Here is a 26,789-nt window from a genome sequence, read left to right as displayed (position 1 = left end):
TAATTACATAACAATTACTTATTTAATAATTATGTTATAATGAAATTATCCCAATTTGAAAGATTAATCATTCTTCTTTCTTTTGGTACCTCATTTATAAAATTTAAAGAAGGATGAGTGGTAATACACCAGTTTAAAGTTGTCTGATTGGGGATGAAAAATCTTTGCATTGTGCGACCGTAAATAAAACCAAACACCACGAAGAACAGATGTTCTTATTTGTCTTTTTTTTTTATATATAAAACAAAAAAATCAATCGTGGTCTTTGGTACATGTATTGGATAATCGACAAAGTGAGCGATCGTTGTCTGATATCGATTCACAGACAGAGCACGCTAATTCCAGTTTAAAGAAGTTCTGATAAGTAGTTAAAAAAATTACAACAACTTTTGGATTTACAGTCTGATGCTTAAAGTTATTTAATACTTACTTATACAAGTATATACATATTCGAAAATGGTACATTTGGAGGCTGCTGTTGAACAAGATACTCCAAAATTATGATCATTGGCAATAAACGAGCATGTGGTTCTGATATTACACCTAGTTTGCATACGTTTAATCACGTTGTGTGTTTTGAAACTAGTGTATCCAACGCCACACGATTTACTTGCTTCCCATACTGCTTTGTTAACCTCTATGTTTCCGTTTTGGCAGTTCCAATTGACTGTTGCATTCAAACATGCAGAATCTTGATCTACAGAATTGTTTCAAAAACATAACTACATTTGTATATTAAAGGAGAGAAATCTGATGATAGTGTTCTTGATACATAGAACACCAATCGTAAGGAAACATTGCTTTTACTCAAACTGTATAAGTGTCATAGTGTGTACAATGAGCATTGCTGTGGTAACAGTCAACAGCTACTTTTAAATTCATACGCTGTATGTCATATTTAACAAAATATAATATTTTCAGCGAAAATTTTTCTAAAAATCAAAATTCAGAAACTCTTTTTATTTTTAAAATAATCAACTTTAATTAATCCATTGTCATGATTTGTGTTTAATGTACGTCATATCTGTATCAAACTATAGGGGGTACTTAGAATAAACTCCAAGATAAAATATTTCCAACGAAGGTTCTTTTAGATTTGTGACTATGAACCGTTGACATCTTCACCTGATTTGTTCGACAAATAGTGAGAATAATAATATGCTTAATCAAGATGCTATCATTACATATCGTAGGTCCTGCTGAAATCACGAAGTTGATACTTTATATAATAGCAAAAATGACATCATGAAAAATTTCATCTATACAGCTACTTTAGTTTTATAATTAAGCTTCAATATATCATGATTGTAAATTATAGAACGATAAATTTAGAACCATATGAACAAGGTTGACTCACCAATACAGTTGTTTGTGCTACATAGTTGTTCTTCAAATGATTCACCAGTACATGCCCTTCCTCCTTCATTAGGGTAAGGATTACTGCACGTTCGTGTTACGTTCCGGAATGCACCACCACATGTTAATGGACAGGAAGCAGATGTATTCCAATCGGACCAACCACCATTGCCTAATAAATATACTCATTCAGGAGATAGTATCTTTATAACTTTACAACCTGCCATCTTTACCGAAGTGAACAAAGAAATAACATGACGGGTGCCGTATACGGTGCACGAAATGCTTACTCTTCCGGAGTACCTGATTTTACTCCCGGGTTTTAGCGGAGTTCTAGTTGTTTCTTATTTATTATTTGTAACTGTTGAGGTTAATGTCTTTTGGTTTTATGAGTCTTTGTTTACTCCTTGGTTTTGATTGATATTGCCTTACAACAGACATTTACTGCGTTACTCATTGAAATATCCCATTCAAGTTCTTGTTATTGCAATAAATTACACGAAATTGATGTCTTCGGCTTTCCATTTCTGATCTTTCGGTTATATATTTCCATATTCCAGCAGATGTAGTTTATGTATCTCATATTTGATACGATAATTCAGAGCTTTGTTTCATATCGCGATTTCCTTAATATCATGGTGGCTTCTTACAAAAGAAATTTCTTCAACATTTGTACGGACGGCATCACGAGTTGATTGATCGGTATTAAATGTCTGTTTCACAGATGGAAACGAATATGTTTTGAAAATTGTAACAGCAATCCCTTTCTTTTTTCTCAAACAGTGACATCTTAATATAAGACTTACTATCTTATGTGGACTTCAAGAGCAACACGACGGGTTGTAGTAAAATTAGCTTCAGACTAATAACCCCTTATATCATACATAGTTTAATATTGGTTTTGTTTTGCTCAACCTTTTTCTATTTAGTCAAGTAGTGACCTACCAAACAAGACTTATAACCGGGTCTGTATTAACATAAGCAACACGACGGATGAAATATGTAGAGCAGTATTCTCGCCCTACCGTTGTACTCCATGTTTTGTGTTGGTTCGTATTGCTGAGTTTTGAGTTTTATATGTTGTGTTTTATGTATCATTATTTGTCTGTTGGTTTTATTTTAATTTTTAGCCACGAGGTTGTCAGGTTATTTTGGGATTTTAGTTTGAATGTCCCTCTAATATCTGACGCCTCTTATTAAGATAGTCATCATTTATTTTTCAAATGTTTCAAACTGTACTTTTTTAACCTTGATTTATCTTAAAAACTATAAAGTTGTACGTACGTCTGCAGGTATATTCAACTTCTAATGTTGCATTCCCATTTGCTCCACAAGAACTACCGATATTGCTGTTAGTAACATTAAAGCTACAACTTGTCTTTCCGTTGCATATATTTTTGACACCAAATATTTCATTATGAATACACATTCCATTGGTATAATTAATCGATAAGATCTCAATTTGTTCATTAAACTGTTCTGAACATGTTAGATATGCCATTTCACTCTCTATATACGTTTTAACAATCGGTTCTGGAATTAAATAAAAAGTCATATTATGTAACATTACAAAAATATTAAATATGGATTAGTAGTATCATAAGGCCTAAACAGATGAATGTAGAGCCATATCCCGTCATTTAAGCATCATGACAACCAAGCATACAATGTTCGATTTGGTTGTGTTGTCAGCCTACTGATAGACATATGATGAAGACATAATAGCTAGCATGTCAGTTAACTGCTAGTAGTCTGATGTTATTTATGTATTATTGTCATTTTGTTTATTTTCTTTGGTTACATCTTCTGACATCGGACTCAGACTTCTCTTGAGCTGAATTTTAATGTGCGTATTGATATGCGTTTACTTTTCTGCATTGGCTAGAGGTATAGGGGGAGGTGGGAGATCTCATAAACATGTTTAACCCTGCCGCATTTTTGCGCCTGTCCCAAGTCAAGAGCCTCTGGCCTTTGTTAGTCTTGTATTATTTTAACTTTTAGTTTCTTGTGTAATATTTGGAGTTTAGTATGGCGTTCATTATCACTGAACTAGTATATATATTTGTTTAGAGGCCAGCAGAAGGACGCCTCCGGATGCGGGAATTTCTCGTTGCATTTAAGACCTGTTGGTGACCTTCTGCTGTTGTCTGCTCTATGGTCGGGTTGTTGTCTCTTTTACACATTCCCCATTTTCATTCTCAATTTTATGTATCATCATATATTCGTCAATAGAATAGTATATCAGTATTTCTTTATAATAATGCATTTACTGGGAAGGGATAAACAGATTGATTGTTTCATTTTTAACACATCATAAAAGTCGAGATAACATACGAAATTTCAACTTTATAAAGTTATATATTTTTGATAAGTTTTGGTGCATGGAAACTTTTTTGGTTGTTTGTTAACCAACGTATTATACATGTTATAAGGGCTTTTTGCAATATTTTGCAAATTTGGTTTAATATTCTATGATTTAGTTATAATATCGTTAAGCAGATGTTCTAATCGCTCAAAATTGTTTTTTTTTTATCATGAATAAATTATAATTTTTTTGGGAAAAAGCTAACCTGAAGCTTAACGAATGCAAAGACATAACATGATATCAATTACGTTTATGCTAAATATCAGAATTTTTTATCAATTTTAATTCAGATCTTAAGTTAGCTTCTAAACTGTTCAGGTCACGCTTCAAACCATTATATTCGTTTAATCTGTATAACAAGTTGACATATACAATTATTTAGTATTGATACCATCAGCCTTTAAATGTAATTAACTCGAGTGATAATCAATTTATATATTTGGATTTGCTTATGTTTAACTGTACAAATTAAGTTACTAATAAGTCAAAATGATGAATATCCTATCTAAGGACTGAAACATATATAAATATAGATTCATGAATTAACTGATATTGTTTACTCTCTTTTTTAAATTTTAGTTTTATAATGATTTATATTTTAGCACATGGACATTTATTTTGTATTTAAACACAGTTTATGCATACTGTTTTAATTCTTATAAGGCATCATTTAACACATTTGCATCGTAAATTAAGAAAGTAAGTTAAAAATTGAACGTTACATATACTTCTCATTAGAATATCACAGCTGAGATAGTTTGATATACAAATACTTTAATTAAAAAATATAGGTAGCTTTGATATATAGTCCATATTTAGTTTTCAATTTATAAAGCACATCGTCTCTGTTCTTATTATTTTATAAAGGAACATTTCTTTCCGTTTTCACTAACCTGCGACTGTTGAACCATAACTCCCTACGGTGATAATGAGCAGCGATGAAGCAATAAACCTTACAGCTTTCATTATAATCACGAATTTCAAACCAGGAAGAGGAGGGTTTAAACAATATTAGTAATCACATAATTTTAAAATTTACATTTGCAATGTTATCAAGCCAGAACTTTCATTCTGATATCACAAAACGTCTACTATCAAAAACTAAATAACTATCCCATTACATTCTACTTTCAATAGACATATAGCAATATCTAGTCATTATATGTGAATTAATATGTATTTAAGAAATGACTGTAATATTTTTTCTGTTTATTCTAAATAACATAAAAAATGAGATGCACACTGTTAAATAACCAGCTACGCGCGTTATTCAGTGTGCACCAAATTTTTTATGTTATTTCTTCATAGACAGAAAAAATATTGCAATCATTCCTTAAATACATATTAATTCACATATAAGGCACAAACTACTTATAAAAGTTAAGTTTAAATATAATGACTTCCTATTTTATCAGCGTCTTAGCGGTATTTAGATTTTACCACTTAATTTTTCCATCTGTCAAATACCTATTACATATTTATTGATACTACACAGCTACTTTTGCATAGGTATGAATCAAGTACTGTAAAATACCGGTACCTAAATATTGAAATAATTCTTAAGTAACAAAATAGTACTGAATTTAAAAGTAAATTTCTAGTTCTACAGATTTTTGGTACATAAATAGTACCTATGCAAAATTGAAAGTACATTCTTGTATTTTTGTTATATTCATTTATGTTTATTTATGCATGAAGTTTTATATAATGTATACCAAATGTAAGTACCCCTCAATTTATATTGTTTTATTTTGGTCTTTTAAATTAGCATGACAATTCTTTTGTTCCGCAGTATACGACATAATGTGACTACTAATATTGTTTAAACCCTCCTCTTCCTGGTTTGAAATTCGTGATTATAATGAAAGCTGTAAGGTTTATTGCTTCATCGCTGCTCATTATCACCGTAGGGAGTTATGGTTCAACAGTCGCAGGTTAGTGAAAACGGAAAGAAATGTTCCTTTATAAAATAATAAGAACAGAGACGATGTGCTTTATAAATTGAAAACAAAATATGGACTATATATCAAAGCTACCTATATTTTTTAATTAAAGTATTTGTATATCAAACTATCTCAGCTGTGATATTCTAATGAGAAGTATATGTAACGTTCAATTTTTAACTTACTTTCTTAATTTACGATGCAAATGTGTTAAATGATGCCTTATAAGAATTAAAACAGTATGCATAAACTGTGTTTAAATACAAAATAAATGTCCATGTGCTAAAATATAAATCATTATAAAACTAAAATTTAAAAAAGAGAGTAAACAATATCAGTTAATTCATGAATCTATATTTATATATGTTTCAGTCCTTAGATAGGATATTCATCATTTTGACTTATTAGTAACTTAATTTGTACAGTTTAACATAAGCAAATCCAAATATATAAATTGATTATCACTCGAGTTAATTACATTTAAAGGCTGATGGTATCAATACTAAATAATTGTATATGTCAACTTGTTATACAGATTAAACGAATATAATGGTTTGAAGCGTGACCTGAACAGTTTAGAAGCTAACTTAAGATCTGAATTAAAATTGATAAAAAATTCTGATATTTAGCATAAACGTAATTGATATCATGTTATGTCTTTGCATTCGTTAAGCTTCAGGTTAGCTTTTTCCCAAAAAAATTATAATTTATTCATGATAAAAAAAAAAACAATTTTGAGCGATTAGAACATCTGCTTAACGATATTATAACTAAATCATAGAATATTAAACCAAATTTGCAAAATATTGCAAAAAGCCCTTATAACATGTATAATACGTTGGTTAACAAACAACCAAAAAAGTTTCCATGCACCAAAACTTATCAAAAATATATAACTTTATAAAGTTGAAATTTCGTATGTTATCTCGACTTTTATGATGTGTTAAAAATGAAACAATCAATCTGTTTATCCCTTCCCAGTAAATGCATTATTATAAAGAAATCAATATAGTCAGTCGCATGTAATGATTCATTCTGATGCTAGCAGCATAGCTGCCGGAGCATGTACAGTAGAGTTGGAAAGTAAAATTTTCACACTATGTGGAAATCCACTGAAATGTTAGAGGGTTCCACGTGGAGGGAACTAAAGGCCATATAATTGGCGTTGATGTCTTAGCAACATGCATTTGCTAGAAAATCCTTAAAATGGCTAACTGATAATCAAAATTGTGTCAGAATTGTTCAAGCAGGAAGCATGAAAGAAAAATTGCAAGATATAGCAATTTCCATTTTTTCTATTTGTTTACAAAAGGGAATCTCTATTAACATACAATGGCTTCCGAGAGGTGAAAATTCGAAAGCTGACTATATCAGTAAAATAATTGATTATGAAGACTGGGGTGTTTCAGAATTTTTCTATACTTTTATTAACGACCTTTGGGGTCATAATACAGTCGATCGTTTTGCTAGTTCTCGTGACACAAAAATTAGAAAGATTTAACTCTTTATTCTGGAATGTAAATACAGAAGCTGTAGACTGTTTTACTCAGAATTGGTCTGGTGAAAACAATTGGATTGTACCACCTATGTACTTAGTGTTGAGAGCTATAAAACATGTAATTGCTTGTAAAGCTAGAGGTACTTTAATTGTACCAAAATGGATATCTGCGACCTATTGGCCTTTCATTTCTGATAAAAATATGAAATACAGAGAATACATATCTGCTGTTATTGAATTCAAAAATACAAGTGGTATTTTTGTCAGTGGTTCTAATAGAAAATCCATTTTTGGCACTGAGCCTTTTATTGCTCCAGTATTGGCAGTGAAATTAGATGCGACAAGGATAACAAGGCCCTAGTGCACTTATGTGTAGTGTAGCTAGTGAGGATAAAGTGGCGAGGCCCTACTACACGAATGTGTATTGTAGCTGGCGAGGTTAAAGTGACGAGGCCCTAGTACACGAATGTGTATTGTAGCTGGCGAGATTAAAGTAACGAGGCCCAAGTAAACGAATGTGTATTGTAGCAGGCACGGTTATTATTTTTGATAAGGCCCCTGTGTGTATATACATTATAGAAAGCATGGTTGTATTCAACACGGCACTAATGTATATAGCATTGTAGCTGGCATGGTCAAGTAAATATTGGATAAGGTCCTGTTATGTTTACAGTGGCATGGTTCACTTGTAGATAAGTTTTAATACTTTGACATTTTATAATGTTTGTTTCACGAATGCACATTTTTCAGATATTTTTCGAGTTAGTAGATGGAAACGGAATTCAGATATTTCGGATGAATTTTCTCCATTGAAAGCTAGATTACCAGAGTACTGCTTGAGCTCACGTTCTCTGAACACTCATAAAAAGTACCACTATGCCTCTAAAGATTTCTGTAAGTGGACTAAAATACATAATATTACTCCATTTCCTTCATCTGATTATACAGTTTCTCTCTATTTGATTCACATTTCACAGAATGCAAAATCGGCTAGCAAGATAAATGAAGTAATTACGCCATTAGCTGGGCACATAAACTGACTGGATTTAATAATCCTTGTACATCTGAATAAGTAACATTTGTTAACGAAGGAGCACAGAGAAAATTGGGACATTTTATTACTAAGAAAGATCCTATTACACCAGGCATTTTGCAAAAGATTGTTCATACTTATGGTCATCTTAATAGAAATCTTAAAGACTTAAGAACTGTTTGTATGTGTTTATTAAGCTATGCAGGTTTTTTTAAGGTTTTCAGAACTAGTTAATTTGAGAGGTATCGATATAACGATTTATTCTACACACGCAAATTTATATTTGGCGAAAAGTAAAACTGATATTTACAGAGAAGGGAGGGATGAGGTTATTTCTAGAACTAATCTTGTAACTTGTTCTGTCTCTATGCTAGAACGATATCTCAAATTAGCTAGTATTACATCAAATTCTGATGAATTAATTTTTAGATCTGTTAATTTTTGTAAGTCTGATAATTCTCATAAACTTAGAAGTACAGGTCCGTTGTCATACACGAGAGCTCGGGAAATACTACTTTCAAATCTACAGAGTATAGGCTTAGATAGTAAAAAAATTGGACTGAATAGTCTCCGTTCAGGAGAGGCATCGGCTGCTGCTGCAGCGCCTGGTGTAGAGGACAGATTGTTCAAAAAGCATGGTCGGTGGAAAAGTGACACAGCAAAAGACGGTTATGTTAAAGAGTCTTTGAAGGATAGACTTTCTATAACAAATAATATTGGAATTTAATTATGTATTTGTTCTTTTATTTGTTCTTTACCCTTTCTTTATTTTTCGAAGCTTTGCTGCACACTATCAGGCGAGCTGATCCCATACAAAGGTGTTGAGTTTATTTTGTAAATAATCTATGTTCGCTTGAAGTTATGAATTAGAACATAATTAGAATTAATAATTTATGGCCGCAAATACATGTTTTTCACAATCGGAGTGCTGATTTTTCACATTTGCAAAGACCGTGGTATTGTTTCTTACATCCATAATGTACACGCTCCTGATCAGATGAAGAGACTTCACAAAGAGATGTCCAAAAGGGTTCCCATGGATCATAGTTGTCCCTTCGCCATTCATTAGCATCTGAACTATTTAGCATAGGAATCAATTCACAGCTTGTTACTCATTCACACCCGCAATGGTATATTGCACGTTTTGAAAGCTGAAAAGACTAGACCGAATCGTGAGAATAGCCTTAAAAAGTTTTTTCTTTTCCAAAATCACATGTTTTCTTGCTCCGTTTACCCCATCTGATAAGGTTGTTCGATCTTACAACAAAACTACGTATCGTTTTATCAATGACATTATTAAATTCCATATCTGGTGATTTTGGCTGATCAATCATCATTCTTAATGCTAAAGTCCCATCTTCAAACGCCATTCATGTCATCAACGCAGTTCCTTTTCCAGCAAACGTGTAATCTCTCAATGCCTAGAGCATTTGAAAGGTCTTAGATCCAAGCCAAAGTTTGTTTGCCCATATGTTACGGAATACTGAAAAGTCCCGGAATACCGAAAAAGCAATGACAGCAACATCAGTACTGATGGTTCGAGTCATGACTTAGTTAAGTCTGTGTATCACTACACAGAATCTAAAACAAAACATTGTATTGGCAATGGATGTGGCCGCTGGGGAGCAGAACAATGCATAGAAATAAATATAAACGATAATGACATTCTAAACACACATTTATTTACCATCTTAAGTTAACATCTTGAAAATACTGTGAAAATTTGGAGCTATATGATTAAAATAGTCACTGTTCCAATAAAATAGTTGAATTCTTTTAAAGAAAGGGGAAAAACACCACCATTCAAAATCAGTCCAAAACAAACTGACAACGCAGTTGCAAAACAAAAACAAAAGACAAACAAGAGTATACCAAACTAAACATAAAAAAATAAGGAATGAACAGCACGAACCCCACTAAAACAGGGAATGATATATCAGATGTTCATTAGCTCTGTATTTTTTTATTCTTGAGACGCAATTTCTATTAAATGGACAATAATGCTAATACAACACAATAACTGAAATGCAAACCATTCCTTTGCAATTAAGTTTGATACTTAATAGATCTACTATGAATAGTAATCAAGGTACCAGGGTTATAATTTAATTCGCTAGACGCGCGTTAAGTCTTCTCAAGAATCTTCAGTGACGCTCAGATCAAAATAGTTGTAAAGCCACACAAGTACAAAGTTGAAGAGCATTGAGGACCTAAAATTCCAAAAAGTTGTGCCAAATACGGCTTTTCCTGGAATAGGAAAATCCTTAGTTTTTCGAAAAATTCAACGTTATGTAACAGGAAATTTATAAAAATGACGAATAATTGGTATTCATGTCAACACCGAAGTGCTGCCTACTGGGCTGGTGAAACCCTTGGGGACGAAACGTCCATCAACAGTGGCATCGATCCAGTGGTATAAATAGTTTTCAAAGAAACAGAAAAATATTAGAAAAAAAACACACACACACACACACCAAAACGAACGACTTTCTGACAATATTCAAAGGAGTCTTATCAACTCTGATATGAGCAATTCTAAAAACAAATAGTTGATTGATACATTTGAACTTGTGTGTGCTTACTCTATTTGTGTTACATTGATAACAACCAATGGGCATTAAAAAGTCAGAATGTGAATATATATGTTCCAACTATTTAAGGTAATTTTTTAGTAACAACAAACACATGTTTACCTGCTTTGGTACTATAACTACCCTTTGATCTTTACGGAAGAACACTTTTGTTCACTTTAAGGATTCCGGATAACGTTAATTTATTTGAATTCAAACAGGGACTTATTGTGCACCACTTATTTCTGTATTGTTATGAGTTTTAATTTATGACAAAAATCAGCAAAGACCCACCAAAACAACATACACAAATCAAATAATACCTTAAGATATTTGGATAATATATTGACTCTCAATAATGACAACTTCTGTATGAACGCTAAAGATATTTAACCTGTTGAACTAACTTTGAATAAAGCTTATATTGACAATGAACTCTGCCCTTTCCTGGATCCTGATATCATTATCATTAACGTGAAGCTTAATACCAAAATTTATGTTAAGAGAAAATTTTTTTTAAATTTTTTTCATTCCCTCTTGTGAATTATTCATTTTTAGATGGTGACGTTCCAATGGTTTCCTTGTCATCATCTTTTATATCTCATCTGGGTCATTGCGCTCGTGTCTGTAAAAACGTAATGGTTATATTCTTTACAAAGCACAAAATGTCGTCCTTCACCTCAAAACCTCACAAAACTTTTAAACAGACACATTTAGATTGATTAAAAGGGATATAGTTATGATACTATTGTCAGATCATCAAAGATGGCATAGTTTGGTTTTCATATTGATCCACAAATACCGTCTTTAGCTCATTTATTCTGAAACCAGTTGTTGGCATGATTCGGTTTATATTCTTCTTATACATGTTATTATGTTATAATACTTAACCCCTAACTGGAAGGATTTTTTTATATTCATATGATGAAGACATAATCATTCAGTCAGTTTAAGTTTTAAATGAGATCTGGAGCTGGCTTGTCAGTAACTGCGTGTTGTCCTTTGTTAATTTATGTAGTTTGGTCATTTTGTTTAGTTTCTTTTGTTACCTATTCAGACTCGGACTTCTTTTAAATTAAGTGTTTGTTTTTCTACATTGGCTAAATTATAGGGGAGGGCTGAAATCTCACAGACATGTTTAACCCCGCCGCATTTTTGCGTTTGACTCAAGTCAGGAGCCTCTGGCCATATATTTTGAGTTAAGAATGACGTTTTTGTTAGGGGCCAGTTGGATCACGTCTCGGGGTGCGTGATTTTCTCTTTGTGTTGAAGACCGATTAGTGGTCTTCGGCTGTTTTCTGCTCTTCGGTCGGGTTGTTGTCTTTTTAACACATTCCCAATTTCTATTCTCAATTTTGTTTTTGTTTAAAGCTTTGTCTAAATGGAAGTGGTGGTCATGAGTGAACGAAATTTAAAAGAAAAATGAAAAATAAAGGCAAAAGTCCTTTGGTATATTGTCTTTAATTTAAGAATGCATTTCTTAAATTAATTGTTGTTTTCGGCAGTCTTCGGAGATCTCTTTAATCAAAACATAGCTTAATCTTTAATACATCAATTAAAACTAGTAATTATAACTTAGGTGACGTGCAGATTGTGTCAATACAAATAAAAATTATATGCTCATGATTTACTCTACAGGTTTCAACCATGATCAAGTACATTCAAATGAACGGATTGGTATTTTCATAAATGGTCGTATCTTGTGCAGACATTTCTACATTATCTTGTAATATTTGTTGGTGTCCATTTTTGTCAAGGTCATCATATTTGTGGACAGCAGAGTTCCGCTGTATTGTTGATATATACCGACTATTTCTACTACTATCATGTGATCCATTTTCAACATTTAATGGCTTTTGTCGCTTCCATAAGTAAAGGACAGATATAATAATAATTGTTAGCATCCCAGCAATTAAACAATACACAAGAACAATTTGCAGTTTGTTACTTTGACTGGATGCTGAAATTCCTTGACAATTGTTTTCTGTACAAAAATGGATGGTTAAGTTGAAGACAGTGTCCTCTGTTCCATCGTTACAACATATTTGGAGGTCATATTCCAATGTTAAATTACTTTCTGTATGTTTGGATACTATTAAATATGCGTCTGTAAAATAAAGAAGAAGCTACAAATGTTTGTGTAACGGAACAGTAAACCAAATTTTAATCACTAGGTGCAAAAACACAAGATTTTCAAGTATAACAAATCAAAACAGTTCAATGAATCAAACAAAAATAAAACCGTCAAATAAATAAACTCAAATGCTATTTTGAAAAATTAAAGATGTTCACATATGTGGCAGTCAAATAATTTCTGAATTGCAAATGATGTATTGAGATTAATCTCTGAACATAGTTTGTTAGTTGTGTAAATGCTTCATATTTTGAAGATAACTCTATTGTATTTTAAGCTCCGACGGCATCAATTGGGGATTTGACGGTCGCATATTAAGTTTACTGGCGACGAAGAGAGTAAACGGGTATTTGCGACCATCAAATCCCCAATTGATACCATCGGAGCTTAAAATACAATATTGTTATCTCCATTCTAATGAAACTGACAGAAAACAACGTTAAAACATGTAACTGAAATCTGTTATATGCCGTCTGCGCATGCGCGTACGTCCCATAGCATCAATTGTCAATTGATGCCATGTAAAAAAGTTACGTCATACTATCAAACTGAACGTTACAGGCGTTGATGCATTAGAATTATATATCTTGCAATGCAAAACTGAAGACCTTCTAAGTACAGTCAAATTTGCAAACAACAAAATTATATCATCGTAAATCTATGAACTTTTTTTATAAAGATATTCAAATATATGGATTAGATTATTATTGACATATAGTAATACAAAATAGTTTCAAATACGATTTTTTTGTATCCCGTTTTTAATTCTTCTCCACAAATGATTTTTTTAGTTAATAGTTTTATACGAATTATATCAAATACCATTGCCATCCATCTTAAAAATTAATGCATCTGTCGTCGGAGATATTTTACTCAAAGCACATGACACAGTATCATTAGAGGGATCTTCAACATGAAAGATGTGAAAACTGGTCTCCTCTTGAAGCTGTTGTAAATCTATTCTCAATATATCTGGTAATTCTGTGATAACAGGTGGCTGTTAAACAAACAATGTCTGTATCATTATTGTTTAAATTATTGACAAGTAAAATAAAAAAATCTCCTGTAGCCGTCATCACTTAAACTTAACAATCCAAAGCTGTTGAAATCATGTCACACTTGCAACTAACGGACTATTATGTTATTTCACAATACTTCTTGCGTTTCCAAATAATACATTTAACAAGTTTAGTACGCGTAGATATTCTATGATCAAAGAAGAAAACATATAATTTGTCTAATTTTTGTCGGGTAACAAATCTTCTGAAATCAATCTTTATATAACTTATTGATTTTGACATGCATAATGGCGATGTGCATGTGGATGTTGCTCTCTTCATTGCATTAAGCCTATCACATTTAAATGAAAGAATGTGTTTGAGGTTTGCAGAAATATGAGATCTAATCGCTAATACTGCATACTAATGTGTTCCCTTAATTTTGAATGTTTTCTAACTCATTGTGTAATTATTAAATTCTATAAATGATACATCACTACAAAATGTCAATACGATAATAAAGAATTTGACCAAAATGTTGAACATAAACAAAAAACTTTGTCGTTTGAGGAATAATTACTCTCCATGTGGATTTAAAATAAAATTACACAATCTTGTTTTAATATCAATATATTGAGTTATTAAAAATCTGTATATTTTTTTTTTTGGTACTTACAACATTGTATGAAATTATGGTAATTGTAGTACTAGCCAAATTAAAACAAGAGTCCTGAACCGTACAAATAAAGTTTAAAGTTGTATTTTTCTGGCCTATAACATGTGGAAGCGGATTCTTAGCATGAACACTTCCTGTAATGAAAAGGACAAATATTAAATACTTTTAATTTCAAAGTTCAAATTTTAGTCATGATATAAGGTATTTTTGAAAATCATTACCAACAGATCACATACGACATATACGATTTGTATTTTATAGAATCACCTTACTACCCAACTGAATGTCAGAATTAACAAATTGATTATTTTTTCAAACCAAAGCTGTTAATTCGTCCATATTTCATGTATGTAAAGCGTTTAAACGTCAGATGATTTGACATGGATTTCTGTTTTAAAATTTGTTGACGCTAGTATTCTGTTCGCATATACTCTGTTTCATATACAAGCACGATGATTTACAATCAACAAACTTTTAATCAAGCATGCAAAAGTAGAATATGGTTTGCATGTCAAGAGGGAAACGAAGCGTTACAAACAATTTAGTCATGCTTTTGTATTGACTTTAGTAGGGACAGAAGTTAAAAAAAGAGTAAAAATAGTTATTTTATGTGTCTGCAGTACGTAAAAAAAAACAATAACTTAAATTTATATTTTCAAGAAAACTTGAGAAGCCATCAGAGATATAAAAACTTAAAAGTGGTAATATACACAAAAAATGCATTACCAATCTGAAATTCTATCCAATGATTAACCTAACAATAAAGTACAGTTGTGAGGCAAGTAAACTAGTACCTGTCTAATATCCTGCGAGAAGATCACTATATTGGTTGATTGCCACATATAATATACTATTACGAAATGTATACCGTGTGAAGAATAGCAGCTTTGCTTAGCCAAACTTTATAGGAGATGACGGCCGTTGTATAATGTTGTGTTACAGGAAAATTGAATGATGAAATTGTAAAGTTGCATAAGTGTATTAACTTTATGAGGGTCCTATTTCAAAATTAATGAATAACATGTATACTAACTCAGTTTCGTATCAAGGTAAAAATAATCATTATTGTAATCAAGTTTGAAATCCAGTATAAAGTCACCATAGTCTGGATCATATATTGGTATTGTCATCACAAACGAATCAACCATTAAATGATCCGGGATCGTCACAGGTTTAGATGGAATGGCAATAGTAACTGCTCTGTCTAAAATAGAGAATATGTAACTTATAAAATATTTGATATAATTCACATTTAGAACATCTTCAAATGTTTAGAGAATATTAAACTATAAAATGTCGGAAACATTTACCCGGTTCGTTCTCCACTAACGATATACATGATATACATGTAATAAGAAGATTTTTCAATTATCTGTTTTTATGTTTTAAGTTTGTAGTTTCTTCATGTATTCATGTACGCTTTCATAACATTTGATATTGAAGCTTGTTTAGAATTTTTTTTTCTATACCACTTGTTTTTACTTGGTTTTCGATGTCAAGTATCTATATCTTTTTAAACACAAGTTTAGGTATATATTAAAACATACTTGCAATTGTTGAATAATTAAGAGCATATATTCTGTTGAATGAATTGCTTAGAGTACCAAGATCAATAGTATCTCCCTCACTGACAGAATAATTTAGCTTTAATGACACAGGACATGGTTTTGATGACGGAATACACTCATAATATCCAATGATGTGACCACTACCAAACCTAGAGGAAAAGAAATAACACGAATGATGCAATATTACCGAATCTGAAAACTTTTTTCAAATCAAAATTGCTGTAAGATTAGAGGTGACTTATACATGTTATATGGAGCAGGTTCTGCTTACCATTCCAGTTTATCCAAGGTAATTGGTGTGATTCGTATTTCTCAATATTTACAAAATGTTTAAACTAGGCTAACCCAAAGTCGATCTTATTAAAAAATGAACGAATAAATCGTTCAAGAAAAAGTTGTTATGATGAGTCGGCTTCTTTGACCCCTTGAATTCAAAAAATCAAAATGTACTATCAATCTACCAAATGACAACCTTCAGGTTTATTTAAAGGTTCGTCTGTGGAACATCAAAATACATGTTTTTTAATGTGATCTTACATAATGGTATTAACGCTTCAATGTTGTTACATGTTTGGCAAAACAGTAATTGCCAAAATAGTCTCCTTTGTGATCTTGTCATTAATATTTACTTATGAGCAACAACTTCAACCAAACAAGGTTTTACGACTAATGTCTGTATAGAAAATATCATCATGAATCGGTAAGAAAGAGACATAAGAGTTACTTGCCATCCAATAATGTCCCCTTGCGTAACAGCAATACGTTCGTCATCAGACACACGGATCTGTGCTGTTTTGTGAAGGTCGGACTCTACAAAAAAAAAAAACACCAGTACGAAATCGTACTATAGTTATTTTACAAGCGAATAAAAAGATATTGATGTTTTATAAAATGAGCGAATATTTCTATTGATACCAAACTTATAAATTTGCATTTGCAATTCTTCATTTTTTACAGCTTAAAATGATTTGCCCTGTTCATAATTGATAACTGGTCTTTTTATGTGCACTGAGCTTTTAAGTACGGCATTAAAGATACATACCTGAGATATCAATTACGTTAGATCCTACACATCTATATTTGCCACCCTCCGTTTTTCTTACGACAATGAATTTAAGACTTCCAGCCTTTACAGGCATAAACTCCCACAATTTTATTCTACCGCAACAGTTCACAGTAAATATTCCATTCGTTATCAAATAACCGGATCCTAGAATATATTAATACAAAATGTGTGTATAGAGTTTAAAAGTTACATGGAGCAAGTTCAAAATTATTGACCAGCCGCTACAAACTGGACTTTTCCTTATTATTGTCACGAACTGTATCCAATGTGTTTATTTGAAATACTTAGTGCAACAATGCACAATTATATCAAAATTGTGATATTTTTTTAGTTTGAAATAAATAAAAACTTGATTAACCATGATTCGTTTAAAAAAAAAAAAAACAAATGAAATATTATTATATCTGAATTAAAGTAAATGATAATACCAGAACCGGTATCATCCTTCAGATCTGATAGCGGTTTTTGTAATCGGTACTGAAATTTGGTGTCATCACAGTCTAAAAATAGAATACTTCTCAATTATTATTCTTCCTACAGAAATGTATAGTATATAATTAATGCATTATTTGATGACTGCTTCGTCTTTAAAGTGGAAGACAAATTGACAGAAGCATTTTTTACAAAAAAAATATACCAATAAGGGAACAAAAACATAAAACGAAGAAAGACACAAAAATAACAACAAAAAGTGTAAAACCATATTGAGATAAAAACATAACCAAAACCTTACCAAAAACAATAAATGGACTTAAAAATGCCCCTGAATGTAATTCTTTCTTTAATGTTGGTTATTGCAGTCAGTTTTGTTGTTGTTGCGGTTATTGGTTTAAATAGGCGGCTTACTTATGTAGAAATGCAGTCAGTCTCATTTTAAGTAAAAAATCCGGCAATTACTTACATTCGGGGATGTCATAAGTGAAAGTTTAGTAGCTTTAAAATGTGGTCATCGTTCAAATATATCTTGCATGAATTGTCAATAATTCACAGATAACCATATATGAACAACATAAGCATAACATTAAACAAACATATCAAAAAAAGAACAAATCGTCTTCAGTTGATGATATCTTTTCAGAGCACGTTTTGTTTAAAAGTGTGTACATTGACAGATCTTTTTGTATACTAGTTCAGACCATCCCGTGAATAAGTCATTTCACAATAAATAAAAAGCCAGCCATCTATCATCATGAAAATGTGCAATAAGGTTGCCAATTGGATTTGGATTTAATAAGTTGTGACAATTGTCAATAAAATTTATTCATATTTCTTACTGTACAATATTTTTAAAGCAATAATGCTATAGACATGTAATGCAACTGTAATATAGTTAATTTTTTAACGTTGTTATAGTTTTCGGAACAGAATACGCGAAAGCCATATACAAGGAATCTTTACTAAAACGACTTTAATTTAATAATTGTATTGCAGTCGATTATAAAAACTACAACACAAAAGAGTAGAACTCTGATCATTTTAAATCTAAGATTTGAATATAAATCAATCAACGAATACAAAAGTAATTAATTGTACAAACTCTACTAACATGGGCATGGTTCAGTATTACATGATCTCAAATTAGTTCCAACTCCATCACAATCGGAAACAAATCCATCCGTGTCATTTATTTGGTTTAAACATTGTCTTTGTCTTGTCTGGCTACCACTACCACATGATCTTGAACATTTTGACCACGAAGACCAGTCATCCCAAGTTGCTTCTGTAATATTGTACAATAATGATATATACCTCATCAGTTTGAGATTTATTGTCACGATTATATTCGTGTCAAGTGTTCGAGCTGCTTTATAGTGATTAGCGCACATTAGATGTTATGCCCATCAACACATTATCTTACCTCAAAGTCTGCGATAGCGACAGGTAAGAAGATAAAAAATAATGTATGTTGTTTCATCAACATATCTATATGATATATATCAATTTATAATGCATTTCCCATAAAATACAAATTCTGGTATTCTTTTCATATGATGATGATGAGTAAACTATGTGAAAACACATTCGTTGCAATACATTTGTACATTCAGCTGGATACCAAAATTCAAGCTCTTATTCATATTTTATTGTTACATTATAGTTTGTTTCTATGGTTTTTTGGTGTTGTGACTGTTATGTCTGATTTGTTTTTTCTCTATCGATTTATGAATTTTGAACAGCGGTATAGAATAAAATTGAGAAAGGAAATGGTGAATATGTCAAAGCGACAACCACCCGACCATAGAGCAAACAACAGCCGAAGGCAACCAATGGGTCTTCAATGTAGCGAGAATTCCCGCACCCGTAGGTGTCCTTCAGCTGGCCCCTAAAATATGCATAATAGTACAGTGATAATGGACGTCATTCTAAACTCCGAATTATACACAAGAAACTTAAATTTAAAATCATACAAGACTAACAAAGGCCAGAGGCTCCTGACTTGGGACAGGCGCAAAATTGCGGCGGGGTTAAACATGTTTATGAGATCTCAACCCTCCCCCTATACCTCTAGCCAATGTAGAAAAGTAAAACAATAACAATACGCACATTAAAATTCAGTTCAAGAGAAGTCCGAGTCTGATGTCAAAAGATGTAACAAAAGAAAATAAATAAAATGACAATAATACATAAACAGACTACTAGCAGTTAACTGACATGCCAGCTCCAGACCTCAATTAAACTGATTGAAAGATTATGTCTTCATCATATGAATATCAGGTACAATCCTATACTACTGTTGGCTTTAATTGTATAGGATTTGTGAATATTGTAACAGATACCAGGCCGTGTTTGTATGGATATATTACAGAGAAAAAAATCGCCTATTATATTTGTCCTAATGACGCCAGTCTATTAATAACTTGTGAACTTTGTTCAAACGTACTTATTTTGTCATAGTGTATACGTAACAGAATCAACTTAAAGTATTTTATGAATAGCTTGAGACAAAGTAGTCATTTGGTCCAGTCTAAAAGTTTAAAAGGCTTCATTAAACAGAAAACTGTCTATAAATATATTTAGTAAAAGCCAATTAAGCTTTCTATATTTTGATATAACTCATCTAAAGATAAAACCCAACTTAACTTAGTGCCTTGTACCATTATTTGTTTGTTTAAGTCTTTATGTTTAAGCCATGGCGTTTTCAGTTTATATTCGATTGATGAGTTTGACTGTCCCTCTGGTATCTTTTGCCCCTCTTTTTATTACACTGTAGAAATCTTGAGTGAGAGCAGATATGTTTATTCTTTAATTTGACAATGCAATGGTGTTTGGTACACACCAGAATCGCTAAGCGTTTACTGTCAAACTGAATTACATAGCACGCTCACATAATGTTCGCTCACAAATGTCATGAAAGCTGATTTGTAAATCGAATATCGAATGCATATTATTTGTTTAAATGCTGTTTTACTTACTAATACATGTGTAAACATAGTCAAAAATGGTACATCTTGAGTACAAAGAAGAACAAGACTCTGAAAAAGTGTAATCAAAAGCAATAAATGAACAATTCCGTCTGTTTTCACAAGTAGCTTTTACACGGTTAATCACGTTATATGATATGAAACCAGTGTATGGTGTGCCACATGTTTGACTTGTCTCCCATACTGCTTTTATAACTGTGATAAGCCCGTCCTGGCAGTTCCAATTGACAGTTGTTTTCCAACATGCGGTGTTTTGATCTACAAAATTGTTTAAAGCTACAAATTTTAATGTTGTCAAATGATACCAAGAAGTTTTGATTACATACAAGAAGTCCGATCATAGTGATTTTGTCGTAACTCAAGGCCAATGTATCAAATGTAGTTTGTGTAATGCAACATTCCGGAGTTAGTTACAAATGTAAAAAAATCAAATCAATGAATATATTGTTCATGCTACAAAAACATTGTTAAAAGAAATCAAAGTAATGATATACCCATTGTCTGTTCCTCTTTACAAAAATGACAAAAACAATTCTTTGACCACTAGTACACCGTAATTTCGGCAGCCTCCAAATGCACAAATATCAACACTGTATAACGTTTACGTTGGGTACAGGAAACAGTCTTCCATATTTTTATCATTAGAGAAGCAGCTTGTTTTTACAAAAGAAAAAAAGAATAAATTATTTTAACAAGTCTTAATTGAAATCAATCTAAAGGTTTCTGAAAGTGCCAGCAGAAAATATAGATACGGTATATTGAAATAGTCACATTTGTCTTAAAGTTTAGCTCTAAATAGACGAAATATATCTTTTACGAGATGTTTATTTCGGAAGCCTCTAAATATTATTCACTTACAAATACACATGTTTGTGTTACATTTTTGTTCATGAAAAGCTTCACCAGTACATGTACTTCCTATTGCATTTGGACGGGGATTACTGCACGTTCTTGTGTCGTTCCGAAAACCACCACCACATGATACTGGACAAGAAGCGGAAGTGATCCAATCAGACCAACCACCATTGCCTTAAAACGTGAATTTATTACACTTAAACTGAATCAGAAACAATTTAGATATTTCTTTCTATCCTTTTTATATATTTATTTACACTGACCTAGGTATTTCTGTTTTCCTAAAATGCGTAGTTGTGGAATTATAAATAAGGTTAAAACGTGGAATCTGACGTTAACTACAGTACATTTGAAAGTGACAAGAGTTCAATGTCTCTTTCCGGATTTTAAATTTTCACATTCTATATTAAATGTTATAGATTTTTTAAATGTAAAATTACTCGTATATATTTCAATTCTTAAGTCGTTGGTGATTTAAAATGTGTCGTTCTGTTCGTAACATTGTCTTTACTGGTGAAAAGATAATGTTGAGTCGAATATCAGCTGATGTCTTTGGACTATGTATGGTTGCATTTGTATGTTATTAATGGAATAAGATTCAACTATGTTTTTATTAAGTTTTGTTATTGATGGTATATATTAGAAATATAAGAAATCTTTGAAGACACAAAAATGTCTAGCAATATCAGACTTTCTCTGTCAAACTTTAACGTACTTATAACTCTTCTTTCATGGTGTGTTATTTTTTTAGTTTTCTAAAATGTAAAATCTGGAATCTAAGATGTTTAGCAATAACGTTCTCAACATTGTTTCAATAAATATTACGATTATCAAACCAAAGTCTGTACTTGAAGTGTTAACGGATAGTCAGTAATAAAAATAGCTTAGTCCATTTAATTTTTTCAACCGAGCGGCGCTTCAACATATTGGCTTATGTTGTTAGTGTCTTATGGTGATGCATATGAATGATTTACCTATTTTTCTATGAACGATTTACATGTAGTCTTGCAATGCGCGGAAATATAACGATATGCAATTAGTCCTAAGTTTCATACCATACATATTGACCAATATACAATAGTATCAACTTGGATTCAGACAGCAAAATTTACACCTTTAGTGATTTCAAATTCAACATTAAATTGCTTTAGAAAACATGGTCAACTACATATTTGTACATACGTATGCAGTTGTATTCCACTTTAAACATGGCTGTTCCATTTGCACCACAAGAACTTCCAATATTGCTGTTACTGACATCAAAACGACAAACTGTTTTGCCGTTGCATAAATTTCTTATACCATATGTTTGACTATGACTACATGTGTCATTGAAATAATTGATCGATGTGATGTCAATTATTTCGTTAAATTTAATTGAACATGTTAATTGTGCACGTTCTCCCTCTGTGTATGTCTTTATAATTGGATCTGAAATGATGCAAATGTTTGGCATATAAATGAAAAACAAATTGAAAGAAATATGGACATTTATAAAACCCGGACATATCGGATAGTAGAATAACACATATTGACTATGTTTTTTTGTGTGTTGCAAAACTGATTTTTACGTAAACCCAAATGTTCCATGTGTTTCTTTTTCTCATATGACAAAGTAACCACAGAGAGCAAATTAATAAAACGTTCACATTAGATTTGTGTGCAGTAGGTCACGTTTGAAAATAGATGTTCGGGCTGAACTGATTACTAAATGCATTTGGCTTTACAAATAAAATGTAGACGAATAATAATAGTTTTTACGTTTGAATAATTTTACATGCGTAATTTCGGGGCCTATTATAGATGACTATTCAGGATTTGTTTTATTAATTGTTGAAGGCGTTTGGTGACAAAGAGTTGTTAATTCTTTGTGCTTTTGTTTCTCGTGGATACTTGTTTCATTGGAAATTATACCACATCTTCTAATCTTTATCTTTATATTGTACGGGTCGTCCGACCAAATCTTACATCTTATGTTAACTCTAAAAATGCATTGGTCGTATTAAAAGAAGTGAAATCTATATGTAAGTACTTCCTGTTGTTTTTGTGTACAGTACAATATGCTTTATTTAAAATCACCTCCGTCGTCTGATTCACATGTGAAACAATAGGTAAATACATACAAAATACAATCACATACAATTAAAGAAACACATATGCACCGTTAAACATTTAGTAACAAGAAAAAAATTAACCATGATTCATCTTAACTTCCGCATATGGATTAATGCATGTAATAATACGTCAAAAATTCATATTTAGTCTTTGAAGATATTGTTTCGCGATGATAAAACTTCTTAACTAAATTAAACAATGAATCGTATTGTTCACACGTCAATAATTTATATAAATGAACTATTCAGAAATATTTTTTGGCTTATTGTAACTAAATTGATTAATAAATGATTGATCTAAATGTAAACGGTAGTACAGATGAATATTCTTAATAGATGTATTTATCATTGATAGATTTCATCTCTTTTTTTTTTAATTTTTCGAACATTTGTCAATCAACCCATATGAACCATTACTTATATACCAAATTGACTATCATATTCTTGAACTGATCTTTACAATGTACTAGTGATTTAGTATGATGCTATAGTAGACACTTTTTTATATTTGTCGTAACTAGATTAAATCTATATCAGTATCACTATTGTCAATATATTAAAATTGAAAAGGATTGCGTGATAATTTACAATATAGACAATATGTATTAACAGTAAGGACACACTTTTTTGTTTGTTTTATGATTATATAAATACTTCCTGCTTCTGTAATCAATGTAAAAATCTATGTATGTATCACCCAATGTTCATTCAATGGAGAAAAATTACTCTTTGTTAAAATAAGATGAAAATGGAAAAAAAACATACTATTTCGTTGGCATATTTTAAGTGATATTTAGTAATTTCCATAGCGACCGAGTGGTTTGCATGAGTTAACACTTCAAATTATCTACGTTTGGGTGTATATTTTCTTGTGTACTGTTACATGACATTGTGCAAACGCACGTTCAAAATCCGGCTCAGCGTGTCTGTCAAGTACAGAGCACTGATGAAATTTATACCACGTTAACATTATCATATCATAATGACCTTGTAATATTAATCACTGGATGTTTAACACAAATGTCTAGTAATTTTACTCATGTATTACCTACTTACTTTTAAGACTTAACGTAATTATTGAAGTGTTTAATGACCTTGACTGGCTTTTTAGCCATCGCACGGTCGGACATAAACTTATTTAAGGTGGTATGGGTGTATTCATGGATTGTAAAAAAACAGAGAATCTAAGGTCTAGATTTTCAATCAAGTTTGCAAAATTTGATGCAGGAATGCAGATAACTGCTATGAATAAACATTTAAAAGAACAAATTTATCAGATAATAACTTGTTTAAATGAATATTTGTACAAGGTTTGGTTAGTTCTGCTTGAATTTTTATATTTCTAAATTGGTATTTTAAGGGGAGGTAGCTCTGAAATAGTGTATTTGCTGAAGGAATCGACATGGACTTTTGCTATTTTGTATTTTTGCCGAAAAAAAACGCACGGTGACCCTATCTTTTCTTTAGATATTTTAAAAGCAATTTAGAAAAGCCATCTTCTCGTATTTTATTTTACAATTCTATCATTTAGTTTAGCTTCTAATCACATAATGGTGGTTATTCTGTATAATCCATACAAAATGTGTCATTTCATCACGACCTGTAGCTTGCGAAAATGCACGGTGACCTATCAATTTTATGAAATTTTTGAACATAAATCAATAGTTACTACGTTTTGGCAAAGTATGAACAAATTCTATCCTTTTTAATTTAGACTCCTATACCACCTTAAACTTATTTACCGTTAAAAGTACGCGTACAACCATTAATTGTCTATATACATAGTTACCCTTCCGGAGCACCTGAGATCACCCCTAGTTTTTGGTGGGGTTCGTGTTGTTTATTCTTTAGTTTTCTATGTTGTGTCATGTGTTCTATTGTTTATCTGTTTGCCTTTTTCATTTTTAGCCATGGCGTTGTCAGTTTGTTTTAGATTTATGAGTTTGACTGTCCCTTTGGTATTTTTCGTCCCTTTTTTAAGATATAATCATTTGATTTTGATGCCATAAATATTTATGATGAATAGCAAGAACAATGCACAATATTGATAAATATCAATTTGTTAAAGTTAAACATTATCGGTATGTAAGCATTACTTCCTTATTTAAAGAATTATATATATACATGTTTATCCAGAAATGATATATTCATACATTAATTTATATCTTTAAATATGTTCTTCACTAACCTGCAGTTGTTGTTCTCATTATATAAATATATATTTTAAGGACGAAAGTGAAAAGCCTTATCATCCTCATTGCTATCGTCAGAAAAATAAAGACGAGGAATTAAACGACTACGTACTATACAAAAGATAAATCCCAGTCATTTAAAAATACAAAGGGAAAAATAATATCTAATTTTTAACTTGTGAATATACAAATATACATAATAGATGTATACGCATAAAGAAACAGAAATAATACAGTTAACCAATAATAAAAATACAACAAGAATAGACACATTGTCCTGCTGAGGTCACAAATACAACACAATGTTTATGTCTGACATATCTTAAGGATGTACTTAGGTGATATTTAAGAATTTCTGTCAGATATTCGGATTCCTCGGTTATATTCCTACGATACTGCGAAACATATTTCGCCTCACAGCACCCATTTTCTTTTCACACCAGACTTTAATAGCTAATAAAAGGTCATTCATAAAATTAAGATAGATTCTAGATATACTTTACTTTCGATTTGAGACCAAAACAATACCAATGCAAATATAAAGTTAAAGACCGAGTCAGTCTTTTCCGCCATTTAAAAAACGCAGGTATCAATATTTTTAGCTCATTTTGTTCCTTACGTATACTTTTTCAACTTATAGTATCAACTTTATTTATTTTTTTAATTTCACCTAAGTACATTTCGTCCTTTATGTGACAATACATCACGATATATTACTGTGAGGCAACTTTACTCGCTACAGTAGTATTATAAATAAGTAAGTACAAAGTAAGTTCAAATACCAAAGTAATGTGAAAGTACTTTTATTCGTGGGGAACCAATTTTCGTGGTTTTCGTGGATGACTTTCTCCACGAATTAAATTGTCCAACGAAATTAAACAATCGTTGTCCAAATCAAGACATGAAAAGGTCCCCATGTAGGTTTGACTTCTGATAGAATATATTGAATATCGCCAAATCTGAGAATACTATGATAGTAGTCACAGGGAAAACGCACCA

The 26,789-nt window shown here is 31.4% G+C and overlaps 1 protein-coding gene across 1 annotated transcript in view; it reads right to left on the bottom strand.

Annotated features, from left to right (window-relative positions):
• Window positions 1-25,805, bottom strand: part of LOC143053734 (uncharacterized) — a 40,388-nt gene extending 14,583 nt beyond the window's left edge. The window contains exons 1-12 of the mRNA XM_076226516.1: window positions 25,787-25,805; window positions 18,754-18,927; window positions 17,636-17,707; window positions 17,184-17,351; window positions 16,870-16,951; window positions 16,121-16,290; window positions 15,607-15,777; window positions 14,574-14,707; window positions 13,722-13,896; window positions 2,641-2,889; window positions 1,358-1,528; window positions 431-697 (exon numbers count right to left, since the gene is read on the bottom strand). Of these exons, the coding sequence (XP_076082631.1) occupies window positions 431-697; window positions 1,358-1,528; window positions 2,641-2,889; window positions 13,722-13,896; window positions 14,574-14,707; window positions 15,607-15,777; window positions 16,121-16,290; window positions 16,870-16,951; window positions 17,184-17,351; window positions 17,636-17,707; window positions 18,754-18,927; window positions 25,787-25,805 (1,852 nt within the window). The remainder of the gene's footprint in view (window positions 1-430; window positions 698-1,357; window positions 1,529-2,640; window positions 2,890-13,721; window positions 13,897-14,573; window positions 14,708-15,606; window positions 15,778-16,120; window positions 16,291-16,869; window positions 16,952-17,183; window positions 17,352-17,635; window positions 17,708-18,753; window positions 18,928-25,786) is intronic.
• Window positions 25,806-26,789: the final 984 nt, after the last annotated feature.

This window comes from Mytilus galloprovincialis, chromosome 12 (assembly GCF_965363235.1).
Source record: "Mytilus galloprovincialis chromosome 12, xbMytGall1.hap1.1, whole genome shotgun sequence".
Taxonomy (NCBI): Eukaryota; Metazoa; Mollusca; class Bivalvia; order Mytilida; family Mytilidae; genus Mytilus; species Mytilus galloprovincialis.
This window is presented reverse-complemented; position numbering and strand designations above follow the sequence as displayed.